General features: G+C 42.4%; 1 protein-coding gene and 23 non-coding genes across 24 annotated transcripts in view; 1 reads left to right on the forward strand and 23 right to left on the reverse strand.

Annotated features, from left to right (window-relative positions):
* LOC121512986 (DEP domain-containing protein 1B-like) overlaps positions 1–10466 on the forward strand; it is a 29758-nt gene extending 19292 nt beyond the window's left edge. The window contains exon 11 of the mRNA XM_041792431.1: positions 9021–10466. Within this exon, the coding sequence (XP_041648365.1) occupies positions 9021–9185 (165 nt within the window). The 3' untranslated portion in view covers positions 9186–10466. The remainder of the gene's footprint in view (positions 1–9020) is intronic.
* trnak-uuu lies at positions 93–165 on the reverse strand. Its single transcript has one exon. It is a non-coding gene; the product is annotated as a tRNA-Lys (tRNA).
* On the reverse strand, positions 408–480 carry trnak-uuu. Its single transcript has one exon. It is a non-coding gene; the product is annotated as a tRNA-Lys (tRNA).
* trnak-uuu lies at positions 723–795 on the reverse strand. Its single transcript has one exon. It is a non-coding gene; the product is annotated as a tRNA-Lys (tRNA).
* On the reverse strand, positions 1038–1110 carry trnak-uuu. Its single transcript has one exon. It is a non-coding gene; the product is annotated as a tRNA-Lys (tRNA).
* On the reverse strand, positions 1353–1425 carry trnak-uuu. Its single transcript has one exon. It is a non-coding gene; the product is annotated as a tRNA-Lys (tRNA).
* trnak-uuu lies at positions 1975–2047 on the reverse strand. Its single transcript has one exon. It is a non-coding gene; the product is annotated as a tRNA-Lys (tRNA).
* On the reverse strand, positions 2289–2361 carry trnak-uuu. Its single transcript has one exon. It is a non-coding gene; the product is annotated as a tRNA-Lys (tRNA).
* Positions 2604–2676, reverse strand: trnak-uuu. The gene has a single exon. It is a non-coding gene; the product is annotated as a tRNA-Lys (tRNA).
* trnak-uuu lies at positions 2919–2991 on the reverse strand. Its single transcript has one exon. It is a non-coding gene; the product is annotated as a tRNA-Lys (tRNA).
* On the reverse strand, positions 3541–3613 carry trnak-uuu. The gene has a single exon. It is a non-coding gene; the product is annotated as a tRNA-Lys (tRNA).
* Positions 3855–3927, reverse strand: trnak-uuu. Its single transcript has one exon. It is a non-coding gene; the product is annotated as a tRNA-Lys (tRNA).
* Positions 4170–4242, reverse strand: trnak-uuu. The gene has a single exon. It is a non-coding gene; the product is annotated as a tRNA-Lys (tRNA).
* trnak-uuu lies at positions 4485–4557 on the reverse strand. Its single transcript has one exon. It is a non-coding gene; the product is annotated as a tRNA-Lys (tRNA).
* On the reverse strand, positions 4800–4872 carry trnak-uuu. Its single transcript has one exon. It is a non-coding gene; the product is annotated as a tRNA-Lys (tRNA).
* trnak-uuu lies at positions 5115–5187 on the reverse strand. The gene has a single exon. It is a non-coding gene; the product is annotated as a tRNA-Lys (tRNA).
* Positions 5430–5502, reverse strand: trnak-uuu. Its single transcript has one exon. It is a non-coding gene; the product is annotated as a tRNA-Lys (tRNA).
* On the reverse strand, positions 5745–5817 carry trnak-uuu. Its single transcript has one exon. It is a non-coding gene; the product is annotated as a tRNA-Lys (tRNA).
* Positions 6060–6132, reverse strand: trnak-uuu. Its single transcript has one exon. It is a non-coding gene; the product is annotated as a tRNA-Lys (tRNA).
* On the reverse strand, positions 6680–6752 carry trnak-uuu. The gene has a single exon. It is a non-coding gene; the product is annotated as a tRNA-Lys (tRNA).
* trnak-uuu lies at positions 6995–7067 on the reverse strand. Its single transcript has one exon. It is a non-coding gene; the product is annotated as a tRNA-Lys (tRNA).
* Positions 7310–7382, reverse strand: trnak-uuu. Its single transcript has one exon. It is a non-coding gene; the product is annotated as a tRNA-Lys (tRNA).
* On the reverse strand, positions 7625–7697 carry trnak-uuu. The gene has a single exon. It is a non-coding gene; the product is annotated as a tRNA-Lys (tRNA).
* Positions 8247–8319, reverse strand: trnak-uuu. The gene has a single exon. It is a non-coding gene; the product is annotated as a tRNA-Lys (tRNA).
* Positions 10467–27872: the final 17406 nt, after the last annotated feature.

Genomic DNA, 27872 nt, shown 5'->3' on the forward strand with positions numbered 1-27872 from the left:
TTCTCGAAGATGTCATTTTCCATCCATGGATTGTCACAAGGGCAGCATCCCCACTCCAGAGGGCCTTAAGATTGATCAAATTATAGCATTATCGCCTGAACAGGGACTTGAACCCTGGACCCTCAGATTAAAAGTCTGATGCTCTACCGACTGAGCTATCCAGGCTCGTAGGGTTTACATGCTGGGAAAACACGACCAACCAAAGCATTAGAGCCCAGGGACTTTGGTTTTCCAACAGCACCAAGGACTCAACCTGGGCACTGACCTCCACAGAAAACTGCAGCAGATCTCCCATGTTGCTTTTGCATGTTTGTCTTCTCAAAGATGTCATTTTCCATCCATGGTTTGTCACAAAGGCAGCATCCCCACTCCAGAGGGCCTTAAGATTGATCAAATTATAGCATTATCGCCTGAACAGGAACTCTAACCCTGGACCCTCAGATTAAAAGTCTGATGCTCTACCGACTGAGCTACCCAGGCTTCTAGTGTTTGCATGCTGGGAAAACAACACCAACCGGAGCTGTAGAGCCCAAGGAATTTGGTAGAACAGAGGCATCGTGGACCCAGTGTGGGCACTGACCTCCACAGAAAACTGCAGCAGATCTCCCATGTTGCTTTTGCATGTTTGTCTTCTCGAAGATGTCATTTTCCATCCATGGATTGTCACAAGGGCAGCATCCCCACTCCAGAGGGCCTTAAGATTGATCAAATTATAGCATTATCGCCTGAACAGGGACTTGAACCCTGGACCCTCAGATTAAAAGTCTGATGCTCTACCGACTGAGCTATCCAGGCTCGTAGGGTTTGCATGCTGGGAAAACACGACCAACCAAAGCATTAGAGCCCAGGGACTTTGGTTGAACAGAGGGATCATGCACTCATTCTCGGCACTGACCTCCCCAGAAAACTGCAGCAGACTTCCCATGTTGCGTTTGCATGTTTGTCTTCTCGAAGATGTCATTTTCCATCCATGGTTTGTCACAAGGGCAGCATCCCCACTCCAGAGGGCCTTAAGATTGATCAAATTATAGCATTATCGCCTGAACAGGAACCCTAACCCTGGACCCTCAGATTAAAAGTCTGATGCTCTACCGACTGAGCTATGCAGGCTCGTAGGGTTTGCATGTTGGGAAAACACGACCAACCAAAGCATTAGAGCCCAGGGACTTTGGTTGAACAGAGGGATCATGCACTCATTCTCGGCACTGACCTCCCCAGAAAACTGCAGCAGACATCCCATGTTGCGTTTGCATGTTTGTCTTCTCAAAGATGCCATTTTCCATCCATGGTTTGTCACAAGGGCAGCATCCCCACTCCAGAGGGCCTTAAGATTGATCAAATTATAGCATTATCGCCTGAACAGGAACCCTAACCCTGGACCCTCAGATTAAAAGTCTGATGCTCTACCGACTGAGCTATCCAGGCTCGTAGGGTTTGCATGCTGGGAAAACACGACCAACCAAAGCATTAGAGCCCAAGGACTTTGGTTTTCCAACAGCACCAAGGACTCAACCTGGGCATTGACCTCCATAGAAAAGCACAGCAGACTTCCCAGGTTGCACTTTCATGTTTGTCTTCTCAAAGATGCCATTTTACATGCATGGTTTGTCACAAGGGCAGCATCCCCACTCCAGAGGGCCTTGAGATTGATCAAGTTATAGCATTATCACCTGAACAGGGACTTGACCCTCAGATTAAAAGTCTGATGCTCTACCGACTGAGCTATCCAGGCTCCAAGGCTTTGCATGCTGGGAAAACACGACCAACCGAAGCATTAGAGCCCAGGGACTTTGGTTGAACAGAGGGATCATGCACTCATTCTTGGCACTGACCTCCCCAGAAAAATGCAGCAGATCTCCCATGTTTCTTGTGCATGTTTTTCTTCTGAAAGATGTCATTTTCCATCCATGGTTTGTCACAAGGGCAGCATCCCCACTCCAGAGGGCCTTAAGATTGATCAAATTATAGCATTATCACCTGAACAGGGACTTGAACCCTGGACCCTCAGATTAAAAGTCTGATGCTCTACCGACTGAGCTATCCAGGCTCGTAGGGTTTACATGCTGGGAAAACACGACCAACCAAAGCATTAGAGCCCAGGGACTTTGGTTGAACAGAGGGATCATGCACTCATTCTCGGCACTGACCTCCCCAGAAAACTGCAGCAGACTTCCCATGTTGCGTTTGCATGTTTGTCTTCTCAAAGATGCCATTTTCCATCCATGGTTTGTCACAAGGGCAGCATCCCACTCCAGAGGGCCTTAAGATTGATCAAATTATAGCATTATCACCTGAACAGGGACTTGAACCCTGGACCCTCAGATTAAAAGTCTGATGCTCTACCGACTGAGCTATCCAGGCTCGTAGGGTTTGCATGCTGGGAAAACACGACCAACCAAAGCATTAGAGCCCAGGGACTTTGGTTGAACAGAGGGATCATGCACTCATTCTTGGCACTGACCTCCCCAGAAATCTGCAGCAGATCTCCCATGTTGCTTTTGCATGTTTGTCTTCTCGAAGATGTCATTTTCCATCCATGGTTTGTCACAAGGGCAGCATCCCCACTCCAGAGGGCCTTAAGATTGATCAAATTATAGCATTATCGCCTGAACAGGAACCCTAACCCTGGACCCTCAGATTAAAAGTCTGATGCTTTACCGACTGAGCTATCCAGGCTTCAAGAGGTCCAGTCCTTCTTAAAAACGACCAACCTGGGCTGCAGTGCCCAAGGAATTTGGTTGACTGAAGTCATCATGGACTCAACCTGGGCACTGACCTCCACAGAAATCTGCAGCAGATCTCCCATGTTGCTTTTGCATGTTTGTCTTCTCGAAGATGTCATTTTCCATCCATGGTTTGTCACAAGGGCAGCATCCCCACTCCAGAGGGCCTTAAGATTGATCAAATTATAGCATTATCGCCTGAACAGGAACCCTAACCCTGGACCCTCAGATTAAAAGTCTGATGCTCTACCGACTGAGCTATCCAGGCTCGTAGGGTTTGCATGCTGGGAAAACACGACCAACCAAAGCATTAGAGCCCAAGGACTTTGGTTTTCCAACAGCACCAAGGACTCAACCTGGGCATTGACCTCCATAGAAAAGCACAGCAGACTTCCCAGGTTGCACTTTCATGTTTGTCTTCTCAAAGATGCCATTTTACATGCATGGTTTGTCACAAGGGCAGCATCCCCACTCCAGAGGGCCTTAAGATTGATCAAGTTATAGCATTATCACCTGAACAGGAACTCGACCCTCAGATTAAAAGTCTGATGCTCTACCGACTGAGCTATCCAGGCTCCAAGGCTTTGCATGCTGGGAAAACACGACCAACCGAAGCATTAGAGCCCAGGGACTTTGGTTGAACAGAGGGATCATGCACTCATTCTTGGCACTGACCTCCCCAGAAAAATGCAGCAGATCTCCCATGTTTCTTGTGCATGTTTTTCTTCTGAAAGATGTCATTTTCCATCCATGGTTTGTCACAAGGGCAGCATCCCCACTCCAGAGGGCCTTAAGATTGATCAAATTATAGCATTATCACCTGAACAGGGACTTGAACCCTGGACCCTCAGATTAAAAGTCTGATTCTCTACCGACTGAGCTATCCAGGCTCGTAGGGTTTGCATGCTGGGAAAACACGACCAACCAAAGCATTAGAGCCCAGGGACTTTGGTTGAACAGAGGGATCATGCACTCATTCTCGGCACTGACCTCCCCAGAAAACTGCAGCAGACTTCCCATGTTGCGTTTGCATGTTTGTCTTCTCAAAGATGCCATTTTCCATCCATGGTTTGTCACAAGGGCAGCATCCCACTCCAGAGGGCCTTAAGATTGATCAAATTATAGCATTATCACCTGAACAGGGACTTGAACCCTGGACCCTCAGATTAAAAGTCTGATGCTCTACCGACTGAGCTATCCAGGCTCGTAGGGTTTGCATGCTGGGAAAACACGACCAACCAAAGCATTAGAGCCCAGGGACTTTGGTTGAACAAAGGGATCATGCACTCATTCTTGGCACTGACCTCCCCAGAAATCTGCAGCAGATCTCCCATGTTGCTTTTGCATGTTTGTCTTCTCGAAGATGTCATTTTCCATCCATGGTTTGTCACAAGGGCAGCATCCCCACTCCAGAGGGCCTTAAGATTGATCAAATTATAGCATTATCGCCTGAACAGGAACCCTAACCCTGGACCCTCAGATTAAAAGTCTGATGCTTAACCGACTGAGCTATCCAGGCTTCAAGAGGTCCAGTCCTTCTTAAAAACGACCAACCTGGGCTGCAGTGCCCAAGGAATTTGGTTGACTGAAGTCATCATGGACTCAACCTGGGCACTGACCTCCACAGAAATCTGCAGCAGATCTCCCATGTTGCTTTTGCATGTTTGTCTTCTCGAAGATGTCATTTTCCATCCATGGTTTGTCACAAGGGCAGCATCCCCACTCCAGAGGGCCTTAAGATTGATCAAATTATAGCATTATCGCCTGAACAGGAACCCTAACCCTGGACCCTCAGATTAAAAGTCTGATGCTTTACCGACTGAGCTATCCAGGCTTCAAGAGGTCCAGTCCTTCTTAAAAACGACCAACCTGGGCTGCAGTGCCCAAGGAATTTGGTTGACTAAAGTCATCATGGACTCAACCTGGGCACTGACCTCCACAGAAAGCTGCAGCAGATCTCCCATGTTTCTTGTGCATGTTTGTCTACTCAAATATGCCATTTTCCATCCATGGTTTGTCACAAGGGCAGCATCCCCACTCCAGAGGGCCTTAAGATTGATCAACTTATAGCATTATCGCCTGAGCAGGGACTTGAACCCTGGAACCTCAGATTAAAAGTCTGATGCTCTACCGACTGAGCTATCCAGGCTCCAAGGCTTTGCATGCTGGGAAAACACGACCAACCGAAGCATTAGAGCCCAGAGACTTTGGTTGAACAGAGGGATCATGCACTCATTCTTGGCACTGACCTCCCCAGAAAACTGCAGCAGATCTCCCATGTTTCTTGTGCATGTTTTTCTTCTCGAAGATGCCATTTTCCATCCATGGTTTGTCACAAAGGCAGCATCCCCACTCCAGAGGGCCTTAAGATTGATCAAATTATAGCATTATCGCCTGAACAGGGACTTGAACCCTGGACCCTCAGATTAAAAGTCTGATGCTCTACCGACTGAGCTACCCAGGCTTCTAGTGTTTGCATGCTGGGAAAACAACACCAACCGGAGCTGTAGAGCCCAAGGAATTTGGTAGAACAGAGGCATCGTGGACCCAGTGTGGGCACTGACCTCCACAGAAAACTGCAGCAGATCTCCCATGTTGCTTTTGCATGTTTGTCTTCTCGAAGATGTCATTTTCCATCCATGGTTTGTCACAAGGGCAGCATCCCCACTCCAGAGGGCCTTAAGATTGATCAAATTATAGCATTATCACCTGAACAGGGACTTGAACCCTGGACCCTCAGATTAAAAGTCTGATGCTCTACCGACTGAGCTATCCAGGCTCGTAGGGTTTGCATGCTGGGAAAACACGACCAACCAAAGCATTAGAGCCCAGGGACTTTGGTTGAACAGAGGGATCATGCACTCATTCTCGGCACTGACCTCCCCAGAAAACTGCAGCAGACTTCCCATGTTGCGTTTGCATGTTTGTCTTCTCAAAGATGCCATTTTCCATCCATGGTTTGTCACAAGGGCAGCATCCCCACTCCAGAGGGCCTTAAGATTGATCAAATTATAGCATTATCACCTGAACAGGGACTTGAACCCTGGACCCTCAGATTAAAAGTCTGATGCTCTACCGACTGAGCTATCCAGGCTCGTAGGGTTTGCATGCTGGGAAAACACGACCAACCAAAGCATTAGAGCCCAGGGACTTTGGTTGAACAGAGGCATCATGCACTCATTCTCGGCACTGACCTCCCCAGAAAACTGCAGCAGACTTCCCATGTTGCGTTTGCATGTTTGTCTTCTCAAAGATGCCATTTTCCATCCATGGTTTGTCACAAGGGCAGCATCCCCACTCCAGAGGGCCTTAAGATTGATCAAATTATAGCATTATCACCTGAACAGGGACTTGAACCCTGGACCCTCAGATTAAAAGTCTGATGCTCTACCGACTGAGCTATCCAGGCTCGTAGGGTTTGCATGCTGGGAAAACACGACCAACCAAAGCATTAGAGCCCAGGGACTTTGGTTGAACAGAGGATCATGCACTCATTCTCGGCACTGACCTCCCCAGAAAACTGCAGCAGACTTCCCATGTTGCGTTTGCATGTTTGTCTTCTCAAAGATGCCATTTTCCATCCATGGTTTGTCACAAGGGCAGCATCCCACTCCAGAGGGCCTTAAGATTGATCAAATTATAGCATTATCACCTGAACAGGGACTTGACCCTCAGATTAAAAGTCTGATGCTCTACCGACTGAGCTATCCAGGCTCGTAGGGTTTGCATGCTGGGAAAACACGACCAACCGAAGCATTAGAGCCCAGGGACTTTGGTTGAACAGAGGGATCATGCACTCATTCTCGGCACTGACCTCCCCAGAAAACTGCAGCAGACTTCCCATGTTGCGTTTGCATGTTTGTCTTCTCAAAGATGCCATTTTCCATCCATGGTTTGTCACAAGGGCAGCATCCCCACTCCAGAGGGCCTTAAGATTGATCAAATTATAGCATTATCACCTGAACAGGGACTTGAACCCTGGACCCTCAGATTAAAAGTCTGATGCTCTACCGACTGAGCTATCCAGGCTCGTGAGGGTTTGCATGCTGGGAAAACACGACCAACCAAAGCATTAGAGCCCAGGGACTTTGGTTGAACAGAGGATCATGCACTCATTCTCGGCACTGACCTCCCCAGAAAACTGCAGCAGACTTCCCATGTTGCGTTTGCATGTTTGTCTTCTCAAAGATGCCATTTTCCATCCATGGTTTGTCACAAGGGCAGCATCCCCACTCCAGAGGGCCATAAGATTGATCAAATTATAGCATTATCACCTGAACAGGGACTTGAACCCTGGACCCTCAGATTAAAAGTCTGATGCTCTACCGACTGAGCTATCCAGGCTCGTAGGGTTTGCATGCTGGGAAAACACGACCAACCAAAGCATTAGAGCCCAGGGACTTTGGTTGAACAGAGGGATCATGCACTCATTCTCGGCACTGACCTCCCCAGAAAACTGCAGCAGACTTCCCATGTTGCGTTTGCATGTTTGTCTTCTCAAAGATGCCATTTTCCATCCATGGTTTGTCACAAGGGCAGCATCCCCACTCCAGAGGGCCTTAAGATTGATCAAATTATAGCATTATCACCTGAACAGGGACTTGAACCCTGGACCCTCAGATTAAAAGTCTGATGCTCTACCGACTGAGCTATCCAGGCTCGTAGGGTTTGCATGCTGGGAAAACACGACCAACCAAAGCATTAGAGCCCAGGGACTTTGGTTGAACAGAGGGATCATGCACTCATTCTCGGCACTGACCTCCCCAGAAAACTGCAGCAGACTTCCCATGTTGCGTTTGCATGTTTGTCTTCTCAAAGATGCCATTTTCCATCCATGGTTTGTCACAAGGGCAGCATCCCCACTCCAGAGGGCCTTAAGATTGATCAAATTATAGCATTATCACCTGAACAGGGACTTGAACCCTGGACCCTCAGATTAAAAGTCTGATGCTCTACCGACTGAGCTATCCAGGCTCGTAGGGTTTGCATGCTGGGAAAACACGACCAACCAAAGCATTAGAGCCCAGGGACTTTGGTTGAACAGAGGGATCATGCACTCATTCTCGGCACTGACCTCCCCAGAAAACTGCAGCAGACTTCCCATGTTGCGTTTGCATGTTTGTCTTCTCAAAGATGCCATTTTCCATCCATGGTTTGTCACAAGGGCAGCATCCCACTCCAGAGGGCCTTAAGATTGATCAAATTATAGCATTATCACCTGAACAGGGACTTGACCCTCAGATTAAAAGTCTGATGCTCTACCGACTGAGCTATCCAGGCTCGTAGGGTTTGCATGCTGGGAAAACACGACCAACCGAAGCATTAGAGCCCAGGGACTTTGGTTGAACAGAGGGATCATGCACTCATTCTCGGCACTGACCTCCCCAGAAAACTGCAGCAGATCTCCCATGTTGCACTTTCATGTTTAAATCTTCTCAAAGATGCCATTTTCATCCATGGTTTGTCACAAAGGCAGCATCCCCACTCCAGAGGGCCTTAAGATTGATCAAATTATAGCCTTATCGCCTGAACAGGGACTTGAACCCTGGACCCTCAGATTAAAAGTCTGATGCTCTACCGACTGAGCTACCCAGGCTTCAAGAGGTCCAGTCCTTCTTAAAAATCACCAACCTGGGCTGTAGTGCCCAGGGACTTTGGTTGACTAGAGTCATCATGGACTCAACCTGGGCACTGACCTCCACAGAAAGCTGCAGCAGATCTCCCATGTTTCTTGTGCATGTTTTTCTTCTCAAATATGCCATTTTCCATCCATGGTTTGTCACAAGGGCAGCATCCCCACTCCAGAGGGCCTTAAGATTAATCAAATTATAGCATTATCGCCTGAACAGGGACTTGAACCCTGGACCCTCAGATTAACTCCACAGAAAACTACGGCAGATCTCCCATGTTGCACTTTCATGTTAAAATCTCCTCAAATATGCCATTTTCCATCCATCTGAAGACTACATCTTACCTTGTAACACCTCTGCTATTACTTTTTATGCAAGCTAACTGGTTGGATCCCTTATCCTCCACATTATGCTACATTCTTCCTGCCTGTTAAACATCACAGTGGTGTAAATATTTTGCCTTGAACTAGCAGTGCAGGTTTGGCTAATGTTTGTGCACAGGTTTTTATGTTTTCCTTACTTTTATTTCCAAACACAGTAAAATATAATTTCCTAAACAACATACACTAAATATGAATAAGAATAGTCTTACAGTAGATTATACAGTATCTGTGCAAGTATATTGCTTATATTCCAAACAGTAATTGTGCATATCCTCTTTCATCAGTTTCAGAGGTCATACCCAGAAATCTTCCACAATCGATTTCCAACTGAGGAAAGCAAAGCTGCTGTCATACCTGAGAAAACGCCTCGGCTCAAACCTCATCTTATGTTCTTCAACCTCAAGAAACCCTTCCAGCCCTTTCAGAGGAGCTGGAGTTTCAGGGCCTAATCTGCCTTTCTTGTGGCACTTCTGCACTATGGGCTGTATGTACAACTCAACACAAGCATTAAGGGACAAGGAGCACTGTAGCTGTAATGGTACGGGGACACATATGCTCATACAATGTTTACCACTACAACTTATGTTAGAAATAAACTGTACTTTGTAGCACTGTTGAATAAGTTTATGATAAAAGGGTCATGTAACTCAGATTATACTGTTAATGATAAAAGTACATGCCAAGTGACTCTTGGTGGTGTCTAACTAGATTGATAGGATTGGTGACTAATTCAAACCTTTGACTAAAATTCAAAGCATAATTGTAGATGTCTGAAATGACCCTTTAAAATATTTACTTAAAGTATTGATAGAAAACTTGAACAAAGAGGAGACATCTTAAATCCACTTGCACTGATAGAACCACTGATATTACGTCTCATAATAATTATTTACCCATCTTCCTAGTCAATACTGTATTATGTAAAGAATCATAACCATACGGGACAGGTTACTGACATAGAACTAGTTTCTATGAAATGCATTTCAAAAGTATTAATAGACTATTAGATGTTAGATGTAAATAACTGTAAAATTAACATTGTTCAATCATTGATGCATAATTTTGTATGGTGAGAAATATTAAGACACATTTCTTATTATCGCAGGCCTTCAAAAAGATTATGTAATTTCATGAGCTGTTGCATTTCATTTCCAAAATTGCATTTTCATGTGGAATTAGTCATTATGAAACTGACCATGGGCAAATCCTAGCCAAACCTTTAAAATGTAAATGAACATATCAAGGGTCTGCTGAGAAAGGGAATGTGACTTGTTACTGAAATGAAAAGCTCTTCATGAGCAACAACCTACAAATAAAATCACAACAAAAGAGGGAAAATCTACTCTGCCAGGATGAAATTTGTAATGTAAAAGGGAAAGACTGTCACGTCACATCTCTCTGAACTTTCCCTACACCTTACTTGAAAGGTCCTTTTGTACATGCACTCTTAAAACAACTCATTTCATGTTTGATGTGATTGTTTTATCTGTATATAAGAACTATTTTTCTTGATTGGTACATATTTCAATGTCTGAGATACTCTTTTAATGTTTCAGTGTCTGTCATCATTTTCTCTTACCTGCTGCTCTTTCATGTCAATCAGGTTGTTTTTCACTTAATTTGAAACTTTTATTTTTTTAGTGATCAAATGCTGGTATCTCTGTTTAACTTAGAAATGCTCTTAAACAAACAATGCTGGAATTACTGTTGCACTTGAATTGCTGCTCTTAGCTGGACAAAATAAAGACTTTGATATAAAAAATTGTGTTGTTTTTTTTTCCAAAATAACTCTTGTGTGCTCTTTTTTGGAACTCACACAATATGTTTAAAGGGAGATCATACAGTTTAGATCATTCAGCTACCATCATCGCTAAAAGATTAATTTAATTCAGAACCTGACTGCAAAATCTTTACTTTGAATGTTTCTTAAGGGTCACATAATGTTTTATAATTGTTTTGTGAGGATTTTGATGTTCAGATACTATGTATGACATTATTAATAGTGTATTATGTACAACAGAGAAGGCAATGAGGTAATACAAGTCCAAGGAAATTGGCCTCAAGATGAAAAATACAGGGAATGGTGCCAGATTAGGAACCATCTGATGTAATTTTTGATACACGAATTTAGTTTTTGTTGCCATCTGAACTTTCAGGCATTATCTTTAAAAATTATAATTATTTATACAAATTTAAATTTATTTCGTTAGAAGGCATTAAAAGCCCCATTCAGATCAGTGATTTGTGATGCAACAATTCAATTTAAGAACTTCACTGGGGACAGGTCCAGCTGCCTTAACTTCACTGTCTCATTTCATATCAAGCCATTGGATGCTGTTACTTGCAATCCAGATAGTGAAATTGCAGACAGCTGGTTTGTGGACATTGCAAGCAGATTGCTAAATGTGAAATGGAAATCTTGTTTTAATAAGCAATAAATCCCCACAATTATTTTGTTCAAAGTAGAATACTGTATTTCTTTCAATAAAACCATGCTGTGAAATTTGGATATATTAAAAACTTTACATTTTTTAAACGGCCTAATAAACACTCCTTTCCCCTCCATATACACACATAAGCAGGACAGGCAGCTAATGCATGAAAAACTCAGGGTTGTGGGAACTAAATTTGTGTGAAACATGAATTCATCTCAGCATATAACTGAGCTAACAAGGATTTTTATTTTATGTATATGTGCCATGAAATTTCACCACCACACTGCAATGTTAAGGCATTAGCTGTGTTTACATGGGACACTTGTACTCAGAATAAATGCCTGATCCGAATAACAATGCTTCATATAAATACTTCATTGAGAATAAAATCCCTTGATTCGGCTCACTGGGACAGAAATTTCATTCTGGTTGAGAGGGGTGGTTTATGCCGATAGTCTTTCTGATCAGCACCAATGAAAACTTCCAATCTGATCTTCTCTCCCTGTTTGGGGTGATTTTTGTTCTAATGCGCATGTCTGTCCCACAAACGGAGCAGACAGAAACGTGGCAGGAGCAAAACAAAACTGATCTGTTGCCGAGATAACTTTGTTTACACTTGAAACTTTAAAGGAGCTGAATTGTTGATCAGGTAGTATAAGGTACAGACACAAAATAGAGCAATCCATTATTTTGCACAAGCAGGAGTTAAAGCAAACGAAAGGGTGCCAGCGATTTATCTACAACAAAGGTGAGAAAGGATTTCTTCTGCTACGTCACATTTTCGGTAGATTTGGCCGGTGGGACAATGTTGCACGTGTCAGAGCAGTTTTATTCAGATCAAATATATGTCAGTGTAGAAACGCTGATTGAATGGCAACTGGACTGGTTACAAGTTCTTGAAGACGTTTCTCCTGTTCTCCAAAAGCCTTCTTCAGTTCCAAAAGTGACTAGGGAAGAGTCAGAGTAAATGTTACCAAAGCTGGTAAAAACTCCTGCAAGTCGTCCAAGGTCATTTTTGAGATTTTTAATGCATTATGAAAGTGTAGATTCCAAGCTTTCAAATGATGTATCACACACCTCAATCTGAGCATATTTTACAAAGATATGCTCATTTGAATGTTAACTTCTAGTTTCTGTTTGTTCTGAGAAAACCAGGCTCAAAGTTTCAGGACTTTTCATTCCTTCAGGCAGGCCAGGTAATGGGCTTGAACAATAGAGCCACATTTACATGAAGTCCGCCCAAACCAAGCTTCTGAATCAGACTGGTGACGCTCATCAAAATATTCTTATAGGAAATCCGCCTTCAGCAAACTTTCACTATCGAGCAATCCTGAAGTTGTCCCAAGTCTGTTGATAATTCTTGCCATTTCTTCATCGTCTCTTCTACTTTCCTTCGCTGCGGGGTGCATCTTGAGGCTTGTTGATAAAGGTGATAACTAAAAACAGCTGTATTTATGTGCCAGGGGAGGGGTGGCGTTTGAGCCATGCAGTGTTTGTTATTGTCCATCTCAATGGGCGAAACTGGGAACAATGGCAGGCTGAGTGGCCAATTATCACCCAGCAGTTTCACTTTCCCCTCCCCTCAATCTCCCTGCAACGACTCTGAAAACATGGCATTTTAAAACACAAAATTAATGCTTTTAAATATCACATTTGTGTGACTTTTTAATCAAATGAGAAGTTTAAATGTTGGACTTGCATAAAATGAGAAAAAAAAACCAAAAATGATCATTCTGAAGAAAACAACTTTGTATCCATTTTTCTCAACCACCAGAATGCAGACTTGCAGGAACTCTATCTGGCTTCGGTCACAAATAGCATAGCCTGACCATTGCTATGCAAATGCACTGTGTGGTCACCTGACAGCTGTTAGCAGAGTCGTTTCCTCTGGGGGTGTGGCTAAGCGGGCATTTCCTGGGTTTTTAGGGTCACATGTTCTCTGGTCCTTTGTTCTCTGGTGGAGGTGTGTGTACACCTGTAACCAGTCCAGTTGCCACTTGATCAGTGTTGGATGATCAAACATGATGCATGCATGTATTGGCTATGAAGAAAACATTCATATATTCTTGTGAATAATTTTCTAATGAAAAGCCATTTACTTTTAGGAACAGACAGCTATTTGTGAGTGGATGTGAACAATCTGACAACAGTTCAGAGTAGGCTGAACACCTGGTTTTTGACTTGCAGGCAACTTTTTTTTTTTCCATTCGTTCACCTCAAGTTTTGGAACTTTGACAAAGATTAACAGACATCTGGTATAATTTATACAAAAGAAAATCACAAAAGGCATGTTATGTCCCTTTTAACATGGGCATCTGACATTTATGTAACAGAAAATCACAAAAGGCATTTTATGTCCCTTTTAAGCACACGTATTTGACTGAAATGCCATTTTCATCATTCATCACCTCTATTTGCAGTGGCTTCTGCCTGCTTTGCCTCATAGGTTGCTGACTTTGCTTTTCAGAGCAGAGCATCACTGAAGCTCTCTGTGTGACAGACAGTCTCTTTTGCGGCCATGCCCACCTTCCTTGTCACCAAGGCGCTTAACATGTCTGTGCTCAGGCTGGCTCTGTATTGGGTCTTGTTTTTGGTGACAAGACCGAAAACCCTCACAATCAGCGTTGCTATGGAAGATGCCAGTATTCTAAGCATGACTGCTGAGAGGTTGGAGAAGACCTTGTTGCCTCCTCTCTTTAGCAGGCCAATGTCTCACCAAGCTTCATCAGTGCGCTTGCTGAAGATGCTGTCCTCAAAGCTGGTGGCTTGATACAGCCGGAACTCCTCTTCCACTTGATCCACAGTTACTGCTTCAGGCAGAATAAAGGGAAAGCGATCGATAAAGTACCTGAGGGAAAAGAATTTCCCAGATTGCCTCTTAGCTATGTCCATAAAAACTGCATGCATGAGCAGCTCATCCCCAAATGGAAATTTGGACCCTATGTATTCAGCTGCAGATGAATAGAACTTTTGCACATCTCTAAAGAATTGCTTCAGCTCTAGGCTACTCTGGCTTTGGATAAAAATGTGGGTGTCATGGCCAATTGAGAGTTTCTCATTTGGTAGCAGGTTTTCTCTTGTGTAGGTTGGCTTGATACCTCTACCAGTGTCAGTCATCATGGTGATCACATGGCAGCTTCAAAGTTGGAAGTAGAATGTGGATGCATGGCTCCTATTTTTTAAGTAGCTGGTTGTTGATGTCCAAAATAGGTATGGCTCTCTTCGGAAAGAGTGAATATACCTTTGAAATGGGGTTAATGAGGAATTGAAGTATCCTCTCAGGTTTTGTCAGTTCCTTTTACTCTTTTCTTGGTTCTTTCGGGTTTTGTTTTTTCTTTTCCTCTTGCAGCTCTCTCTCTGATTTTATTTTGCCTGAAGAGGAATTTCAATAGGTCAAACTCTGTAGTATGGTTTGCAGAGGACTGAACCTCTGGTGTACTGGTAAGTGATGTGGCTTTATGCTTCTGGATAGGACCAGATGGAGGTGTGTGCAGCTTTGGTGGGATAGAGGAGGAGAGCTTGGGCTTCACTATAGCTGGCACACTGGTGGAGAGTGTGGCTTTAGGGTTCTGGGTAGGACCAGATGGAGGCTTTGACAACTTAGAGGATCCTGAGGGCTCTGTCTTCTTTTTCTTTCTTGCATCCACCTCGTTTTCAAAGAAAGCAGTAAGAGGATCCCACTGTTGCAGAAGACGGTTCACACACTGCCCCAAAGACAACCATCTTGTGGAGACTATCTTGAGAATCTTCCTCACCTCTGCATCACACATGATCTGTATGTCACATAGATTTGACTTTCTCTTTCTGCTTTTGTCAAGAAAGTAATATATAGTGATGGGGAAGTCTGCAATGTTCACACTAAGCTGCCTGGACGCCCTCTCTGCAACTAGGGGTATCAAGTGGCAGGCACAACCAACTAGGTAGATGTGAGGATTTTGTGCCTTCAAAAAGGCTGCTATGCCTTTCCGCAAACCTTGCATTACCGCAGCATTGTCAGCTGCAAAGCTCATGCAGTTTGACCATGGTATGCCTCTCTTCTTCAGTTCATCATTGAGCAGTTCAAAAATTGCTCATTCTCTCTTGTCTCATAAATCTTGAGCAACAGCACAACCATCCTCCCAAGCCTGGCATCAAAAATCCTTACCACATGGGGTACATTTTTATGTCCTCCATGTCCGTACTCCCATCGGTAGCAAGGCTGTATGTAGACCGCTTCATTGCCTCTGTAATGCAGTCATCATCATTCCTGGCCAGCGTTTTCACTACTGAGGCTGTCTTGGTTCTGGCACACCCATACTGTTTGGCTGTCTCATTATCAGGAAACATCTTAAATAGTGGTCCAGCATGGTCGGCTTTTCTCTTTGCTTAATCATTAATAACAACAGTTACTTCTCATACAATGTTTAGCATATCAGCAATAAGACGCACCACTCAAGCCACTTCTTGCAGCACCAGATCCAGGGAGTGATTTGCAAACACGGAGTCGGGACATGTTTCTTTCAGTCTAGCCTGCACCCCCTTGGACCTCCCAGGCATTTTGCTAGCTCCATCGAAACAGTACCCTTTCAGCCTCTCTAGTGGCAAATGGAGGCACACAAGAACATCTTTAAGACACAAAAATAGCATCTCTGCTCTTGTGTCTGGGGTGTTGTAAAAGTCAATAATCAGCAACCTGTATACTGATTAAGAACTGTTCTTTGCCACTGACATCTGTGGTCCCATCAGCAGTTAAGCCAAAAAAAGGACTTTGTGATGCTTTTGCTCCAATTTTTGTCATAATGTCATGCGCTAACAGCTCCAGAATTTCATTTTGAATGCTGTTGGACATTCAGTTGTCTCTCCTTTTCAGCCACTTATCCAGGTCAGGATCATTGCGTACCCTCTCCACCATCAGCTGCCATAAAACCCCATTCCGATTTGCAGCCCCTCTTAGTGGGGGTCCCTGGTGCCCCAGGAATCTTCTGCAGCTGAAAATGAGCTCTGCTGTTCTCTGTTCTTTTGCTGTGGCTTCAGAGAGTAGCACATTAATTTGTTTTTTTTTTCAAGGCAGCCAATCTTTGGGTCGCATCTAAATGAATGCGAGTTCTCTCATGGTCCCTGATCTTCTCCGTTGATCTTGGACCTCGGTTTTGTATGCAACCAGCTTGCTCTTGACAGCCGATCTGCACACACAACATACAATGCCATCACTGTCACCGTATTCCAGCCATTGCCACTCTCAGAACCAGGCGGCCTTTCGGGAGTGAGCAAAGCTCTCCCCGCTAATTTTTTGACTGGAAAGTTAAAATCCTGCGGTGGTCTGAAGGACAGTGCACATGCCTTTTGACAAGCCCGGGTGGCGACGGGGGAGGAGGGCCGTTGGTGCTGGTATTCACTTGGGTTAGCTGCTGCCCCTCCTGTGGGCCTTCTGCCGTTGGCACACATCTGAAGCGTTCAGATGTCATGTTGAGAGATGTTGACTCTGATTCTCTTAGCCACACACTACAGAATTTTAAAACCGATTTGGGGCACAATTTGCCCCCTCCAACAATCGTGGGGGCATACCCTGAGAGGAGCCTCGTCGCTAATGACTGTTTGCCTGAAAAATCCTTGTGTGTGGTGTCAACACTATTGTTTTACTGCTCCAAATCACGTCATAGCCTCCAAAATCCCGAATCGTAAATAGTTAACATGTTTTTACGTTTTTTTACGATTCTAGGTCATAGTGCCTCTGACGAAGTACCCTCAACAACCAATGAGAGTAAGCAGACGGGGTAGCGTCACAGCCCGATCATATGTTATTTCACCGCTCACAACCATAAACATGGCTTTAACTTAATTCCAGCCTGGATTTCATCCTAAGTTTTTTCCATGTTTTCTAATTTTGCTTCACCTGTAACACATGCCAGGCCAGCCTGTTGTGGAGGGACAGAAAGAGGATATCGACAGACATCGTTGTTTGTTTTTTTCTGAAGTCACGTGATAACCAAGGTCGCTGGCAGGTCGGCAGGTGTGTGGTCTCTAGTGACCTGACAGTCTGGCTCAGTCGTCTAGTGTGTGCATTCAGAGGATTAGAGATAAAAAATCTTTTTAAATCGTCCTCATATCTGTGGTCCTCCCACAATTTTAAAATCTCTGGCTTCCTCTCACAACTGCCTGTTTATGCTGTCTAACATAGTCAACAGAAGATTCCTAAAATCCCCTATCTGTCTATCTATTTATTTATTCATTCATTCATACATTTATGTAATGTAATTTATGTATTAACTAACTCACTTACCAATGTCAGTCTTGTACAGCCAGGGGGAGTATTTCCCTTCTGACAGCCAAGCTGGGTCAAAACCTGTCATCCTGTGGTGACTGGACTTTTGCTGCATGAGTTTTTTTGTATACAATCTACATGAACAATCTAAATGGACCAAAGAAAGACAATAGAAAAACTGTCAAGGCATGATTCATTCGCAGTAGTGGTGGGAGTATCCACATTACAGCATCGATATATCGATATTTAAAAAGTACTCTTTTGGTATTGATCCCTCCAGCAAAGTATCGATACCAAATGATACTTACGATAAAATTACATTGTAAAGGATCAGTATCGGTATCTAATTTAAAAAATTGGCATCGCCTATCCCTAATTTGCAGTCTGGACGCAGAAAATTGTTTTATCCTTTACAAACTGGTCCCTTACAAACTACACCTTCTAATGCCTCTTTCAATCTATACACAGAATAGTGATTTTTATCACAACATCCACAACAAGCATATACTAAAAAGGGGGAAAATACTTTAACACTTTTTAAGGGCCTTAATCATCATCAAATTAAGAAAAAAAACCTTCAACTGTAAACTGAAACATAAAAAGTGCTAGAGTAAAAAACACATTTTGCATTGGAATGCTGTTAGTCCTTAACAGTTCTAACACTGAATATTGTGGAAATTAACCACAAACACTGCTTTATATTTAAGAGTTCAACGAGGCATTGGAAAACCTTTTTTCAAACAGCAGCAATATCAGCAAACAGTTTGGCATAGCCTTTCAACATTCATGAAGGCATCACCCCTCCTTTCTTCTCATTCGTCGTTCACCCACCATTCCTATCAGGTGCATTTAGAAGCCATTTTGTAATCCTGGTCTCAATATCTTGGTCCGTGGCATCAGAAGTCAGACGATTACGTCATACCGCCGCTAAAACACACACACACCTACCCGTTTTTGCTACTTTGGGGGTCCCATGACAAGGACCAGCCTGGTGGGAACACCCTTTCTGAAGGTTCTAGAAACGTGATTTCAATTGCTAAAATCATTATAATTTTTTGTAAACTCAAAAATCACTTGAAATATCACAAACTCTCAACAAAATTGAAAACCTGAATTTTCACCCCTTATGAGGACCAATTATATTAATTCAGGAAATACCACCCTCTTGAGGACCAACTTCAGTATTTCTATAGGCATACAATAACACCACTGTTAGGCACGGCACAATACATCATAAACATTTAATCATACTGTGTGGGGGATAAATAACACAGAACTCATGTCAAGCAGCCAAAAGTGATTAACTAAAAGAAAAAAAAATAGATCTAAGCGGTAAGTAGAGTAGTGCAGTGGTTTTATGTCTCCTCACAGAAAGGTTTGTCAGTGACAGCAAAGAGTGCTCCCAAACCTACATCGCCCCTGAGAGTAAGAAGGTCTGAGGTGAGCTCTGTGTGGTATGAACACTCACACCATGTCACTGTCATGGCTGTAGACTGTCCAGTGAGACTGTACACATTGAGTTCAGTTCTTTATCAGCTACAGAAGATGAGAAGTCAAAATTACACTTTTTCTCCTTTGTGTTTACTGATGTTGACAATGTTATTTAACTTCATAGTAAAGCCAGTAGTAGTGAGTTAAGGTCAAGGATTTAAGCTTTGAGATATTTTTGTACATCGCGTTGCTGTTAATAATAAATAAAGACTAAAGTCAATGTTGAAATTTTGTGCAGTTTTTCATAATACCTTAAGATTTGGGAGGTTGTTTTCAATCAATGTTTATGTGTTATAAGGTGTTTCTTAGGTTGCCAAAGGTCTAAATGGGCTAACGAATATGACCAACACCAAACTACTTATGGATTTAATATTACGTATTGATTGTTTTTTTGTTGTTGTTTTTAAAGCAAACTTAAAAACAAACAATTCTTTCTCACAAAAGGAAAGGACAACTTTAAGACTTAGAACTGATTTTTTTTATTAAGCCATTTGGAAGCAGAAAGAATCATTCTCTGAGACGAGCCAATTGATCTGTCCAAATATTTAACTTTTCTCAAAGTGTTTGCAAAACTAGCATTATAGGAACTCTCAAAAATTCAACCAGAGGAGTTAAGACATGGACATTTTCCCAAGTGTCAAGGTAAGAACATATAAACAGTGCTCCTAAGGGCCTTAGAACTGAATTTTTGTTAACGGTATCTTCTGGAAGATTCACGCTGAATTGCAGTGATACGATTTTTGACATAAAACTTTACCCTAGTCCAGGTTCTTCTTCTGAGCACCTCTGGTGAGGCCTTAATGCACGCCACACAGTCAGCCTTGCCTGGTACCTTACCAGACTCTATGAATTCCATAAGAGTTTTCTCAACTGCATGAATCTCCTCAGGTGACCAGGACACAGGTGCCTTCCTTGTTTCGGTTTCTGAAGAGAGAGCAAAGAGAAGAAGGAAAAAAAAACTTAAACAAATAGACATCAGACAATGCATTATGCTAAAGTTTTAGAGACAGTTCATTCTGAACTTAAGGCAATAAAACCTGGCAGACAATGATAAACCTAATTAGACTTGAGTATGGCAAACACAAGGGAGCCAAAATAAAATGTTATGATACAAAAACATACAAAGAGGGGGGCTTGGGGGAAATGTTGCAGAAGAGAAATAAATACTGCAGTTTACTAATGAAACTTTTCAGAGCATTCTACGATCAAACTTTAAGGGCCCTGTCTGAAGTGAACATGTCACGAAAAAGTTTTGACTTTCCATCTGTTTAGTCAAATATATAATTCATTACAGTTTTATATCTTTAAACAATTTAGTATTAAAACCTTTAAGAAGTTTAAGTGTGCCTATAGCTGTTTACATGTGCAACATTTCTTTATTCTCCTTTTAACGTGTTCTCCTAGAGTGACCTGAAAGTTGAGTGCTACAAACTCCTTCTACAGTCTAGAAACATGATGTGGATCTGAAGCTTCAGACATGCACAGTTAAAGAGAGAAGCAGACATGCACTGTAATAAGACGTTTAACCCCAACGAGTAAGAAATGTTTAGAGTGTGTTTAAACGCACACTGAAATAATGAAAAACAATAAACCATCAACCTCAACAGAATTATATTTCATTCTGAATGGGCTTTATGAGAGCAAATCTTTCTAATTAGCATGTTTACATGATGCTTTTTATAAGCTCATGCTTTTATTCTAATAATTTGTGCACATAAAAAAATAGATTATGTGTTATATGAGTAAAACGCCTGTTTTTGGCTCCTCGGTGTCAGATTCAGGATGATGTCTGTCCTTAAGCTTTAAGAATCCCTCATTGCTCGTCTCAGATGATCCTCTTCTTTTGCCTCATGTTTACTAAAGAGAATAAAGCACATAGGTGAGGGCAGTGTCTAGTGTGGATGTTGATATTTAACTTGTGAGTGTACAACCCCTGGCAAAAAATATGGAATCACCAGTCTTGGAGGATGTTCATTCAGTTGTTAAATTTTCTAGAAAAAAAAGCAGATCACAGACATGACACAAAACTAAAGTCATTTCAAATGGCAACTTGCCGGCTCAAGAAACACCAAAAGAAATCAGGAAAAAAAAATGTGGTAGTCAGTAACAGTTTCTTTTTTAGATCAAGCACAGTGAAAACAATATGGGATCACTCAATTCTGAGGGAAAAATTCTGGAATCACCCTATAAATTTTCATTTCCAAAACTAACACCAGATGCATCAGATTAAATCTGCTTGTTAGTCTGCAGTTAAAAAGTAGTGCTCACACCTTGGAGAGCTGTTGGTCCAGGTGGATTGACATGAATCATGGCTTCAACACGAGAGATGTCAATTGAAACAAAGGAGAGGATTATCAAGCTTCTTAAAGAAGGTAAATCATCACACAATGTTGCAAAAGATGATTGTTCACAGTCAGTGGTGTCCAAAATCCGGACCAAGTACAAACAACATGGGAAGGTTGTAAAAGGCAAGCATAGACCAAGGACAACATTAAAGCGTCAAGACAGAAAACTTAAAGCAATGTGTCTTGAAAACAGAAAATGCACAGCAAAACAAATGAGGAACAAATGGGCAGAACTGGAGTCAAAGTCTGTGACTGAACTGTAAGAAACTACCTAACGGAAATGGGATTTACGTACAGAAAAGCTAAACGAAGCTGTCATTAACATCTAAACAGGAAAAAACAAGGTTACCATGGGCTAAAGAAAAGCAATCGTGGACTGTGGATGACTGGTTGAAAGTCATATTCAGTGATGGATTGCAAATTTGCATTGGGCAAGATGATGATGCTGGAACTTTTGTTTGATGCCATTCCACTGAGATTTATGAAGAAGACTGCCTGAAGAAAACATGCAAATTTCCACAGTCATTGATGATATGGGGCTGCATGTCAGGTAAAGGCACTGGGGAGATGGCTGTCATTACATCTTTAATAAATACACAAGTTTACATTGACATTTTGGACACTTTTCTTATTCCATCAGTCAAAAGGATGTTTGGGGATGATGACATCATTTTTCAAGATGATAATGCATCTTTCCATAGAGCAAAAACTGTGAAAAATTCCCTTGAAGAAAAACACATAAGGTCAATGTCATGGCCTGCAAATAGTCCAGATCTCAATCCAATTGAAAATCTGTGGTGGAAATTGAAGAAAATGGTCCATGACAAGGCTCCAACCTGCAAAGCTGTTCTGGCAACAGCAATCAGAGAAAGTTGGAGCAAGTTTTATGAAGAGAACTGTTTATCACTCGCTGAATCCATGCCTCGGAGACTGCAAGCTGTTGTAAATAGGTGGTGCAACAAAGTACAAGTGGTGTGTTGTAGTGTTTTTTTTTCATGATTCCATAATTTTTCCCTCAGAATTGAGTGATTCCATAATTTTTTCACTCTGCTTGATCTAAAAAAAAAGAAACTGTTACTGACTACCACATTTTTTTTTCTTGATTTCTTTTAGTGTTTCTTAAAGCCAGAAAGTTGCCATTTGAAATGACTTCAGTTTTTTTCATGTCTGTGATCTGCTTTTTTTTCTACAAAATTAAATAACTGAATGAACATCCTCCAAGACTGGTGATTCCATAATTTTTGCCAGGGGTTGTATATATTCTCTCTGTATGGCATGTGTAAATCACCTGTTCTGGAGTCACTGGTGTCAGACACAGCTTTCTGTCTTTCCTTGGGTTGTGAGGATGCTGTTAAAATAATGAATTATGAGTAAACTTGACATGTTTTGAGGAGCAGGTGCCTAGTGGTTAAAGGTGCTCCCCGTGTATGTGGGCAGCCCAGGTTCAAATCCGGCCTGAGGCCCTTTACTGCATGTCTCACCCCCACTCTTGACCCTGTTTCTGACTCTATCCACTGTCCTCCTCTAATATAGGCACAAAAAGCCCAAAAATAAATCTTAAAAAAAAAAAAATTGACAAGTTTTTTTTTTTTTTTTTGTTTTTTTTTTTTTTACATGTGAAGGTGTGAACCATGGTTCTGGTTTCTTAACCATGGTTTCAGGATTCTCTAAGTGTAAAAGCACTGAGTGTCATCTTTGAAACTTCACCTTCTCATCTCCTATTAAACAGGATTATTTCAGAGAGAGTTAAGTTTGCGAGTTTCAACCAATTTTTCTTGCTCTGTTCCATCTCCAGCCTGCTTTGATACTCCTTCCGGCACTTGTCAGTGTACGCATGCATACTTCTCACATCCTCTGTGAAGGGCAGAATCTGGGGGGTGTTCCACTTCTTCTCTCATAGGGTTTGTAGACCACGTGATGATACACATACCTCCCATCATTTGTCATAGAGGGCTCGGCTCCTCTCAAGGTTTTTCCGAAGTTCTTCATTATCCGAGTCTGCCATTTTCGCTTCGCATTCAATAATATCAGCAATTTTTTTCAGACTGTGTCCGAGTTTGAGTTCCAAGGACGGAGTTCGGTAGGCGTTCTTCTCGTCATCATTACCAGCCACTTCCTTAACAGCATGAATGACATGGTTGAAGTTGGAGGGAACAAAAAAATCCTGCAGTTTTTCAGTTTGCCAGATTTTCTTGAGCTAAGAAGAAGTCTGCCAATTTCACGCATTTTTTGATGAATTTACTCGAGCTTGGTCTTGTCATGTCCGTGTTTGGTGTAAAGGTGTTCCTCGAGTCTCAGAATGTTCCTATCTTCTCTGATGATGTCGGTGACCAAATCTTGGTGCATAACAATGACCAGCTCCCACACTTTCCTGCTGACGCCATCGGGAACGGGTTGTGCAAAGGAACAGAGTGACTGGATCCGACTCTTGCCAGGCTTGGTTTTGCTGCATTTTTGAGCCAGCTTGCATCTCGACATGTGTCTCCATAGTGCCTTCTGTTTTAAAAGGGCCGCACAATTAATGCAGTGCATATAGTCACTGGGTTTCACTGGTGCCTTTGTTTGTTGGCTTGGTACGAGTGTTCCTTTACCCGATTTAAGAACCTCATTGTTGTGAGCTCGGTTTCCTTTGTTTCTGAAGAGGTCCAAATGAAGTCTCTGCTCCTTTGACTTCAGGGGAAAAGACACGGCTTTGGCTACAGCTGCTTCATTTTTATGTCTGCGAATCAGATGCCTCGCCATTTTGATGCAATGCATGGGACAGTACAGACAGTATTGAGTCTTTGTATACATTCGTCCACCACCTTCCTTCTTTTTAAGTTCCATTACAGAAACCTGTTCATCTTCATCCGACTCCTCTGTGTCTGGTTCATCTGTCCCAAAGTCAGTGTGTTCAACTGCTTCTGTAAGCTTTAGTCTTGCCTCATTGTAATCTGCTCTGCTTTTAAGTGACAAGCCAAAACACAGCACTGAAAGAAATTAACATTTAAGATTAACTGTAATAAAGCAATAATGGATAAGTAATGTAATAAATATTGATTCCGCTTACAATTTTTAAGAAAGGGCTACATGATATCAGTGGTTCTCAAAAATTTTTTGTCAACAACCCCCACACTGATATGCATGAGGTGATGGACCCCGATTTGAAAATGTTTTGTGCCAAGGACACCCAGATGATTTGTGTTGTTCATCATTTTTAAAACTATTCCAATTTTTAAGATTTTAAATAGTCTTGCAAAAAATAGCAGATCGTCATTAAGCTTCCAATGTGATGTGCTGTGAGCTTTAAAATCAATTTTCTATTTATTATCCAAAATATTAAATGGGGTTAAATTAGTTCTGTACCATATCCAATAATTTGCCATCATGATCGATGACTGGACTGTACCTTAGACGTTCTTTCTGTTCACACAGTCAGCAAAGCCTTTTAAAACCTGTGAAAGAAATACGTACTGAGGAAACCTTGTAATAAGCTAGTTAAAAAGCCACATACAGTGCTTAACAAATTTATTAGACCACCTGTCATATTTGTCTCAGAGACCATCCAGCATCATGAAGTGCTTTAATGCGGACTCTTTCATTTTCAGTGAGCTCTCCATGTTTTAACATTTTGAACAGGAATGAGGAATTTCAAACTGAATTCACCCAAATTTGCACCGGCACACTGGGCTTCTCTGAGAAGTCTGAAATTAATCAAGCATAACATTCAACCACTAAAACTATTTTTTCTGTAGAGGAATGCAAGTAAATAACTATAATTTGACATATTAATCAAGAAATATTAATGTGCTTTAATATTTTTTCAGTTTTTTGTAAATCAGTAGATTTGAAAAGTCATGGATAACAATAATAATTATATTTTAGCATTAAAAATATCATTTGGGTTAAAGAGCTTCTACATATTGGTGTATTAACCATTGCAGAAACATAAAAAATGATTTTGGTAATTACCAATGCTGTTAATTTAGGGCAGCTGTGGCATAAACCTTACTTTGGTTAGGGTTAGGGTGGTCTCTCTCTCTCTCTCTCTCTCTCTCTCTCTCTCTATATATATATATAAATGGGCGTGTGTGTGTGTGTGTGTATGTATGTCTTTATTTATCTATTTATTTTAATTTATTTATTTGCATGGACATATCTGGCCCAAATAAACTGAACCAGAATCGGGCCACATGTGGCGTGGACATATCTGGCCCAAATAAGCCAAACTAGAATCGGGCCACATGTGGCATGGACATATCTGGGCCAAATAAACCAAACTAGAATCGGGCCACATGTGGCATGGACATATCTGGGCCAAATAAACCAAACCAGAATCGGGCCACATGTGTCATGCATCATTGCCAGACCTGGCCCACATCCGGTTGACATACCCCTTACCATGCCAGAAGTCGGTCAGCAGTGTCAGCTTGACGCCGGATCTGGCCCAGACCTGTCTGCTATGTGGAAAGGCAACCTTTAAAAGCACGAGAGGGAGACGGAGAAATAAACATGAATGATAGGAGATGGAGTAAGATGATGACAGTAATTGTATCTTCAATCTAGAAAAAATATGGAGAGATACTTGTATCATGTATTGTATAAACTTTTATACTTACTAAGTGGAAAACACTGCAGGGCTTCAAAAAGTTAAAAAAAAATGGGAGGATATCCTGTGAGAGAGGGTTAGAGGTTCAGGCTGGAAAAAACAGAACTGCCTGCTAAATTACAATGAATATTTTGAGAATCATGTTGTTTTACCTCATCTGGCTATGAGAGCAGCTTTCTCAATAGCTCACTCTTCTCAGCTACCCTGTTGATGACCATGTCGGAGTCCAGTGCCATAAGAATGGCCTTCTTAGTGGCCATCAACACGAACATTTCCAACTTTTGTATCGACAAGCTGCTCCGCAGTCTGTTTTTAATCAATTTGAGTGTTGAAAATGTTCTTTCGCAGGCCACCTGGGTAAGGGAGAGAGTCAGCAGGTACTTGTAAGCAAGCCCAAGGAGATGATAAGCATCCGAGTGCATGTTAAACCATCTCAGTACTTGATAGCAACACAGTGGGCAATTTTTGCAGAAGGCACAGCTTGTATTTACAATGTCAAGTTTTTCCTGTTCTGCAGATCTACCTTCCACTGTTCTGGTCTTGTACTCATCCACATGTGATGCCTTAAGCCTGTCCCACTGTCCAGCAAAACTTTTCAGTTCTGACTGAAGATTGTCCACCGTAGCCCTGCTGTCAAATTTGAGAAGACATTGACAGAGTTCTTTAAGTGCATCACTGGGAAGAGTAATGGTCCTAGTCTGATCAAAGGTCCAGGGGTCCAGCCATGCCAAATCAGCAGAGAGTGCCATGTGTTTGGAATCGCCTGTGGATGGCCTTGATAGCTGTATCTAGAATGGTGGTGTGCACATTCACCTCATATGCTTTCTCAGCATTTCTGACTGCCTCATCCCGCGCCATCTCTCCAGTCCTACTTTTCTTCATCTGGGCTCTTTTCTGAGGCAGTGCAGCTTCTACTTCCATGTCAGTTCCTTTCCCCACCTCCTCAAGTTTGTCATTTGTCCATTTTACAAATGTGTCTGCAGCTGCCTTTACAGTTGTGAAATCCCTGGCAATGCTTTTCAGGCTCTTCTGTGTGGCAGTCACCATTCGGTGGGCGGAGAGGATGTCCATTCCTGTTGTCTGGAGGTACTTGGACAGTGGAGTGGTTTGCTCAAACACTCTGAGGAATATCTCTGCCGTTAAGATAGTTTCATACCTCAGGAGACCCTCTTTAAAGCCTCATGCTTGGGCACGTACAGATGGCTTTTCTTTTGCCTGCTGTTCAGTGGCTTCCGGTGTGAGCACTGCATCAACGAAGAGGCCATTCTCCGGTTCGCCAAAATGTCCTAACACTTTATGGAGAGCATCGTGCTTGGCCCACCACCGTGTCTCTCCGATAGGAGAGAGGTTTCTGTGGCTTGTTTCGTGGCTTTTTTTCTCCCACAGATTGACCCTCTGAAAGGAGTCCCTGATGAACATGGCGATGTCATTCAGAAGACTGAACATTGACCCACTTTCAATAACATTTTGGGTAGTGTCACCTAGCACAAGATTCAGTACATGTGCATAGCACCACACATGCACATGAGTAGGAGACTGGAGGTCATCAGTGCTGAAAAGCCTTTGTACCGGCCCTGCATATTGGCTGCCCCATTTGTTGCATTCCCTATGCACATGGTCTTGTCCAGTTTCAGGGGCTCCAAGACTCCTGAGAGCAGGTCCACAAAGTATTGCCAGCAGATGCATGGCACCTCACTACAGCTACAAGCCTCTCATGCACAACCTCAATGACATACAGTATCTCATTATTACTGAACACTGATCATGACATGTTATGATCTGTGTTGTGTCTAGCTGAACAGAGAACATTCCTGCTTTCCAGACATCACTGGCGATACACTCTTGAATGAGCTGCCCAATCTTGTCTATTACAGAGTTCACTATTGTTTTGGAGAGTAGAGTGATGAAAGACCCTCTACCTCTTGTTCCACTGGATTGATGCAATTTTTTGCTCTTTTCAATGCAGTCATCCAGATCCTTTCTTAAGCAGACATCATATTTTCCTAATAAAAGGATGAGCTCTAAAAAGTTACCAT

This window comes from Cheilinus undulatus, linkage group 8 (assembly GCF_018320785.1).
Source record: "Cheilinus undulatus linkage group 8, ASM1832078v1, whole genome shotgun sequence".
Classification (NCBI taxonomy): Eukaryota; Metazoa; Chordata; class Actinopteri; order Labriformes; family Labridae; genus Cheilinus; species Cheilinus undulatus.